We start from the raw sequence: 8,573 nt of genomic DNA, 5'->3' as shown, positions 1-8,573 counted from the left end.
GAGGACTTGCAGCGTTTCAAATATACTATTTGCGCACCTCAGTTCATGAGGTATTTTACCTGCCTTCCCTCTTAGCCTTTTAGACCACTTTAAAGATCACAAATACGACTTGTTACATGCAATTTTACATGTTAAGCAAAAGTGTAATTTTAAACTACCCCCCGACATTGTGACGCTGTGGGGAATCCCTACTGTTTGCAGATACACGAAGCCTTCGTGGACCAAGTGGCTTTCCGTACCCCGATGATGTCACTGCCATCCGGTATTTTGTATTGTTTTGGCGGGGTTTACGATTTCGTCCGTTCGGATGTTCAATTCAGTTTGTAAACATTAGCCTTCTGCCTACGAATATGGAGCGGTATGTCTGAAACGTGCTAGAAAACCAGTTGGTTATTTTGTGTCATGGGAAATAATAAGCGTAAAAATATTCTGACAAAATGTAATGGTTTGGTAACTTGGCTTAGATATTGCCAGATAGTCGCCTTTATTGCGGCATAAATGTCATGGCTAACTAGTTAGCTAAGGTACCTGCAGTTAATTTAAACGATGTTACCAACACTACAAATTACTTAAAATGCACTTCGTAATATTTTAGGTTTAGCAAGAATACGACTAATTCGGGTTCTGTATAGTTAGGTTAGTACATGAGCAGACGAGTATCTTTAGGACGACTAGCTACACCGCTAGTTAGCTTACCTAGCTAAGGTACTGTCAGACTTACCGTAACGATAGCTAGCTGTGGCAATAACTACAGACATTAATCTAGAATGTATCCAACACTCTCACGCTATTGTGCAGTTTTATGTATTTAGAAATAGTATAAAAACCTTATTAAGTGGCATCTGTTATTATATTTTATTTTGTTATAACGTGTGCAGTGGAAGGATGAGTCGAGCAACGGGCAGCAGACCGTCGGAGCTGCCTATGCGAGTGCAAGACACCAACAGGATGAGTATGGTGTTTACAACGCCCCAGAGGTTGGTTTAAAATTACTTAATAAATTCAGACATTATAGTTAGTGAAGATTCTGCTTCGTATGCTGTGAACTGAGACAACTTTTGCATTAGGCCGGATTGTAGCTGGCATATCATAATGTTAACCACACCCACAGGACAATTACTACACGATACTCTGACCGCTTGTAATAACGATTTGTATCCAGAATATTACTTAGAAAACTATGGACTACTCCGTAGACAGAACAAAATGAAGAGCTCCGTGGTATTATTTACGAAATGACATATTTTGACACAATCACCAGGACATTATTTAATTATAGTATTATAGTTCAGACTTTGCTTATTTTTGACTTGAGATATGTAAAAATATCTGTGAGAATGTGATGACTTTCTGAAGAATGGATTAGTAGCAGCTTGTTCAAATATAAGTGGAACACATTCATGTGTTCACACTTTTATTTCTTTACAGTAAACAGCCTTCATTTGGAAAGCTCAGCATACCCAAACCACAGTCTGTAACCTCTGAAAGGCGAACCAGCTTCTTTGGTGCCAGGTATGTGAATAATGTTTTTAAAAAAACTTGCAAAAATCTATGACAAAAGAGTGAGAACGAGCAGTATATGTACCCATCTCTAAAACAAAACAGATTCTACCAGCACAATTACAATAGTAGAAATATGAACTAAAGTAAGTAATGATATTGTATATTCATATAACATAGTGTAGAAGGAAAATTCTGGATTTAAATAACCTGTGATTATAATCCCCAAAGGCAATAATACCTCCAAAACTTTCAACTCATTTCATAGTTAAGAAAATTCACATAATAAAAGGTATGAGATCCTGAAATAAATTACAAATACATTTAATTGTCCTACTCAGATTTGTTGTAATTGCTCACCTAATGAGTGTTTATTTTTATTTTTCATTCATATTTTCCACAGTGGAATTATTTAGATACATGTAAGATCAACCTGTTATTTTCCTTTGTCAATTAATAAATTAATGTAAATTTCAATGTAGGACTAGTGGAGCCAGCATGCCTCGCAACAGCACCATGTCAGGGTTTGGAGGGACTGAGAAGATCAAAGATGCCAGACCTCTGCATGATAAATCCTTTGTGCAGCAATGCATCAGACAGCTGCATGAGGTAAAAAGAAAAGATAAACCCTGCTGTTCATCAGGCTAAACACCATCTTGTATATGGACATGATGCAATCACATATACAAAAGGTGTAATGCATAAATGAAGAATATAACTATATGGGCTCAGGAACACTTCATGAAACCATTGTCAGTAAACACAGTTTGATGGCAATTTGCATTCTGTTTTTATACTTTCATTGAATTTTGTGGCAGTTTTTGGAGCTAGTGCTGCTAAATTTTATCACAGGGAGCACAATATGCCCCTCATTTCTTAGAAAAAGCTCTGATTGTCTACTTCACTAATAAAACAGGGGATTGTTTTTACGTTTTTGTATCACACCTATGTTTCTGTCCACACTTGACTACTTCTTCTCCATATGAGTGCACTCACTCTCTCTCCAGGAAGTTCAGTATGTTTAAATGTTATTGAATTAATTTGCTTCCAAACCTCCATATGTACCTCCAAAAAGTAGTATCAGTTTTAGTCTTTATGAGTTGGAACCCATAGCTCTATCCAGCCCTCCAGCCTGGTATTCTTTCTTATCTTTCTAGTTCCTGACTGAGCACAGTTACCCAGGCACTTTGTCAGCCAAGACCCTCCAATCTCCCTCGTCCAAGGAGTTTGTGAAGATGTTTGAGTTCATCTACCGCCAGCTAGACCCAACCTTTGAAATGCCAAACTCGAAAGTTGAAGAAGAGGTTCCAGCTATCCTAAAATCCCTGAGGTAATATGCTAACTTTCAGTATTTATACGTAATGTTAATATTAATATTTCTTTGTTTCTTTTACATTGAACAAATATACAAGACATTTTTTCACCCACTCTAAGATCTAAGATTAAATAATGATAAAATCCAAAATGCCAGATGCCAGCAAAGGTGAGGTGTGTGAGGAAACATTTTAGAGTGGCCTATTATTGGAACCAGACGCTCCCGTGCAATAAACATGCTGTTCAGCCTGCATTTTGATATGCCATACCTGTCGTGGGTGGATTATCCTCGCAAATGGAAAGTGAAGTGCTCACTATCACAGACTTTAACAAATTTGCTCTTAAAACATGACATTTGCACAGAAAAATTCTTAGATCTTTAATTTCAACTTTCAACTTAATTTCAACAAAACTGAAGCGAACACAGAAGTGTTTTGATTATATTTTTATTCTTATGTTTTTTGCTTTATTCTGGCATTAAGTGCACTGAAGTACAGTGAACTGAACTTGCCCCAAATTTTAGGATGGGGCAAGTTAAAACAATGTAAGAAGCATCCATTAAAACAGCCAGAACACATGTATCACAGATAATACAGAGAACAACAAAGAAAAAGACTACACCATATGACAAGATCATAGTACAAGAAATCTGTCCATTTAAGTACCTTACAATTTGTCCTATATAGTTTAAGAAACACTACTGAATTTCTCTTTGTTTCTGGTTTAAGGTACCCATTTGTTCTCTCCAAGTGTTCAATGTATTCTGTTGGAGCTCCCCACACCTGGCCTCAGGCCCTCGGTGCTCTCATGTGGCTAATTGATAATGTCAAGGTGAGCAAAGCAAACAACAAAATAAACTCATGTGACTTTTGTTTAACTAAAATATTTAAAATCAATGTTGTGTTTATTCTGTGTATCAGATCAAGTGGAGTTTGAGTAAGCAGGAGCTGCTGTTCAGTGACTTCTGTGAAGACAGCGACAACATCGAAGAAGGGGCAGAGTATAACAAGGTACTGTGACTTCTTCAAACATCATCATGATGTTAAACACTCCACTACTAAAAATGTAGAGAGGATGTACTGTACATCTGTTCCTGGGATCAAACACCTTCTTGTCTAGTTCTTATTGATACCGTATGTTAGAAAGCCATTTTTGTTGCTCCTCTGAAACCACATACTTAACCGAACTTAACATTATTCAATTCAATTCATTTTTTTATATAGCGCCAAGTCTCTTATTTTGTCTGTCTAAATTTTAACATTTATGGATTGTTTTGTTTTTTTTTTCAATTTGTTCATGTGCAGCTCTTCCTTGACTACACAGCTGAAACATACTCCAAGTTCATGCAGGGTGATGATACGTTTGAGGATGAAGATGAAGCATTCCTGACTAAACTAAGTAATTACAATGTCTCACTATGAAAGTGTTTTTAAAAAAAAAAAAAAAATCTGAATTAATTTCTATGTATATTTGAGCATAATGTTTAATTATTTGTTTCAACTTATGTTTCTATATTTAAGTAAATTCCATGTGTGTTTGTGTGTGCCCTCACAGAGAAGCTGTACAATGTAGATGAAGCCCTGCTGTCCTCAATGGAGGAGAAGCACAGAATACTCAGTGAGCAGGTTGAGCGACTGGAGAAGGAGAGTCAGACGGTCAGAAGACTTCAGTGTTGACACACCCCATGTGTACAGATTAGATTGTGATTTTAAAATCTTGATAATTCCATTAGCAATTAGTTAAATAGAGTGAGGATAAATTCATTTTGAGTCGGAATGTTGACTTCATCAAACAAAAAGAAACACAAAAGGCAAGGAAATTGATATATTTGTGTCTGTGGGAGGTGTAAACAGTTCTGTTCCCTCTGCTGGACAGGACCGTCTGATGACCAAAAGGATGGAGAGGATGAAGTTGCAAACTGACCTCAAGCAGCTTCAGAGCTATAGAAGCAGCCTGGAGTCCTTTAAAGCCAACCTGGAGAACAAAGCTTCAGAACTGAATAATGAGATGGAGAACACTGGTAAATACCTGTTCTGTGTAGCCACGTCAGTCAGCCAGCTCTTTGGCAGGATGCACTTGATGCACTTTACTTGTGTCTGATGACCTCTGGATCTCAATATTAACACCATGAAGACGTGTTAATTATTATGATCTAAGTAAATGGAATTGTGCGTGCTCAACACCAACATAATAAGGACTGATGTTATGGATAAACTTGATTTGTGCCTTGGCTGAGATCCTTTATCAGTCTGAAAGGTTTTAAAAACATTTAGCATTCCTGTTTTTAATTAATAAGCCACTTGAAACCGTATTTTACAATGTTCTTACAACTGTTAATGGTGCAGAGTGCAAATTTTCAGTGTCTTGTAATAACCAGAAATCATTGAGTGCGGAAAAAGATTCCACTAACCAGCATAGTACTTTTGTACTAATTAAACAGTACTCAGGTTAAAAATAAAACGTGGTTTTCTGGGTGTTTAAATTAACAGTTATAAGGTCACAAGTGGGCTTGTTGGGTCCTGTACAATGGCTTTGAATGTCTATTTTCAATCAGTTCCCTAAACTGGATTTGATTTCAGGTGCATAATGTTTTTTCCCCACTCTGCCTCCCTGCAGTCAGTCATCTGGAGTCTTTAAAACATGAGCAAAATGAACTTCAGCACCAGCTGCAGAACCAGAAGTTTACTCCAGCTGATGTAGAGAGGATCAACAGAGAAAAGAGGGAGCTCCAGCAGACCATCACCAGTCTCAGCAAGTCTCTAGAAGATGCTGAACAACACAAATGGAATGAGGAGATTGCTCTGGCCAAAGTAAAAGAGAAGGTACTGTCCATGCGTCTAGTGTGCATGCAAAGAAATACATTTGAGTGATGATATTAATGAGAGCAGATGTTTCCTTTCCAGCAGCACACATTTTGTCTTTTTGATTTGACTTGTTTCCTTGTCCCTCTGGTTCCTGTCCTGTCATTTCCTTCAAACCCAGGCGGAGCTGAAGCTTTCAGAGTACCACAAGCTGGCTCGTAAGCTGAAGCTGATACCACTTTCTGCAGAGAACGCCTGTGGCCATGATTTTGAGATCAGGCCGTTTGAATGTGGACCTAACAGCATGGTTCAGCATAAAACACAGATACAGGTATCTCTAGCAAATGATCCTGTTAACACAACCACTTGAATGTGTAGTGGGTTGAATGTGTACTTCATATTTTGATTGATCTTAATTCAAGTAAATATAGATGCGACAAGTTTAGTAAATAGATGTTTCGGTTGTTTCCATGTGTAATTATTTGTGACATAGATCTTTTTATATTATATTGTTTGTATGTTATCTATTGTAGGCTGTTTTTCTGTTATTGTGTGTGATGATAAATATTGGTACTTTGTGTACTCTGATCTTTTCTGTGTGTTGTAGATGCTCTTGAGAAAGCTAGTAAGTGATGTGGAGGAGGAGAACAGTCGGTTAGCAAACATGAAACTCAGTCTGGAGGAGTCTTGTGAACAGGTAACCATATTGTTTCTTTTATCTTGCAGTAATAACTTTTTCTGCTCTGACACACGATATTAGTGTTTCTAATATAAATTAACAGTTTAAATCTTTTTAATGATTTCGAAAAGTTGGAATTGGTTTAAATCGGTCACAGTTTGTGTCTCGGTGTTTGTCTTCAAGGTGAATTCTAATATCTTGGACAAGTCCAATGACTTGAAGCAGATGAGAGAGCAGATTCGCAAGCTGGATGAACGGCTGGATAGTGAAATGCAGGTACGGTGCATATAGTTCATTCTACGTTGTGTCAGTAGAGATGCCGCATTACTACATGCGTCGGTTGGCATCCACCAAATGGTACACATGATGTAGACCTAACCAGTTTTAGAAAAGGTTGCATTAGTTTTGGCAGTGAAACACAGCGAGAAATACAAGGTAAAATTTTTAACATGTTGGAGCCATACATACGTGTATTAATAACATTTTCTGTGTCTGTAGGAGCTGGCCCGAGAGGAACAGGACTGGGCAGAAGAAATGGAGTCAGTGGAGAACCATCGTAAGCTTCTTGAGAAAAAGGTTAATCACGGTTATGACGAGGCTGTGCAGCAACTGAAGGCAGCGCAACAACAGTGAGTGACTGTTATTAATCAGCAGGATTTAGGTTAAGGGCAAAATCAAGTGGCTCAGGATGTACTGTTTCATTTCATTCATATCGTTTTTATTTTAGAATAAAATATTTGCGGTTGTCCCTTCCTCAGGTATCACCTGGTGCTGCAGGAGACCAATGAGGAAAGACGAACAGTTGCCAACAACCTTGCGTCTGTGTTCACCACAGCAGCCAATCACTTGTCAATTACAGAGGTAACTTTCTTACAACCCTGCATCTGTCCCTAGTACTGTTAAGGAAGAATTGATATCTCGATCATACTTCAAAGGAGAAAACAAATTTATTTATTTGAATTTGCAGTGTGTAGGCATCTGCAACTTTTTTTAATGCTATTTCCTGACTAATAGAAGATCTGAGTGGTTTAGATGTGACTGTAGTCATAACTGACTCAGTATCTTCAGGTTTTCAATGCAGGAAGGATTAGATTGTATGAAATGCACAAAAGAAAATATTATAAAATGACACTGCACTATATATGTGAACATATACAAAACACTGCTGTTGATCACTTCCATAACATGCCTGGCCTGATAGCAGCATTACTGATGTTGTGTCTGATATTAATCTAATACATGAATGTGTAATATAACTGTTTGAATCCTGTGGTTGCTGTACAACAGAAGTGCCTGGAGGATCTGCACAGCAGAGTGCAGCGTGTCTGCTCTAAGGCTGTTGAGGAGGATGAGGCTGCTGTCCAGAAGCTGCGGGAAACTTTGAAGAGCTTTCTGTCCAAAGCAAACAGTCTCTAAAGTGAGATGGAAGGATCTGCAGGTGGAGATTATTTTAGAAAAGATTGAAGTGTTAATTGTGTTTTTAGTTTGTTTCCATCGATGTGTTGTTTAAAAAAAATATGCTTAGTTTTTTGCATTTGTAGCTTCTCTGCAAGATACATTGCTCCTCCTCCACTGCGCTGTGCCTCTGTATATTGTTGTTTTGTACTATAGCCACTAGATGGCAGCAGCACACCACTGGCTACAAAAACTATGTGTTTTGGTTGTTGATGGGCTGATCAAACGCAGTATGACTTTTCTGTAATGTTCTCTCTTTTTCCTTTTCCTCTGGGAACTCTTTTGCAAACTTCTTAAGTGTTCCTTAATGTTGCATAATGCATTTCTTTAATAAAATATTCTAACACTATCAAAAGTCTTGCAACAACTTTCTTGACACGAATAAGAAATCCAAGTAAACAAGTATGACTGGAACCAATACAACATTCCTGCACTGCCACCATTGGTCCAAATGTAATCCAATGCCTTCATGACTCAAGATCCCTAATTTTAAACCACTGAATTCAGTTATTTTAGGTTTGGTCAGAAATGCATGTTGCATGCAAATGTTGAAAAAATATTTAAAAAATGTGTTTTAGTCACATTTGCTGTGCTTCTTTAGGACTACACGTATTCTACAAACCCAGTAAAGCTGTGAATTTATGAACTTGATTTCAGTTAGATAGTTCAGGCAAACACTGGTTAACAAAGAAATGCCGGACATAGTTTGTATTTGTCAGCCTCATTTATCCTTTTACTAAGTGCATTTAAGTTCCACACATCAGCCAAAACTCATGAAACGAAGTGGCTCGTTAGTAAATGAAGCATTTAGGAGTGAATGTTTT

At 37.6% G+C, this 8,573-nt stretch overlaps 1 protein-coding gene across 1 annotated transcript; it reads left to right on the top strand.

The window, feature by feature from the left end:
- The first annotated feature begins 206 nt into the window (after window positions 1–206).
- On the top strand, window positions 207–8,099 carry ndc80 (NDC80 kinetochore complex component). The gene is made up of 17 exons (XM_046387574.1): window positions 207–358; window positions 879–977; window positions 1,429–1,512; window positions 1,983–2,109; window positions 2,658–2,830; window positions 3,543–3,645; window positions 3,735–3,824; window positions 4,119–4,212; window positions 4,369–4,469; window positions 4,690–4,834; window positions 5,431–5,636; window positions 5,797–5,946; window positions 6,223–6,312; window positions 6,478–6,570; window positions 6,793–6,923; window positions 7,053–7,155; window positions 7,582–8,099. The coding sequence occupies exons 1-17, from the start codon at window positions 351–353 to the stop codon at window positions 7,708–7,710; spliced, it is 1,926 nt and encodes a 641-aa protein (XP_046243530.1). The 5' UTR covers window positions 207–350; the 3' UTR covers window positions 7,711–8,099.
- The last annotated feature ends 474 nt before the right edge of the window (window positions 8,100–8,573 follow it).

This window comes from Scatophagus argus, chromosome 4, assembly GCF_020382885.2.
Source record: "Scatophagus argus isolate fScaArg1 chromosome 4, fScaArg1.pri, whole genome shotgun sequence".
In the NCBI taxonomy this organism is placed as follows: Eukaryota; Metazoa; Chordata; class Actinopteri; family Scatophagidae; genus Scatophagus; species Scatophagus argus.
The sequence above is the reverse complement of the archived record's forward strand: the minus strand, read 5'-3'. Positions and strand labels throughout refer to the sequence as shown.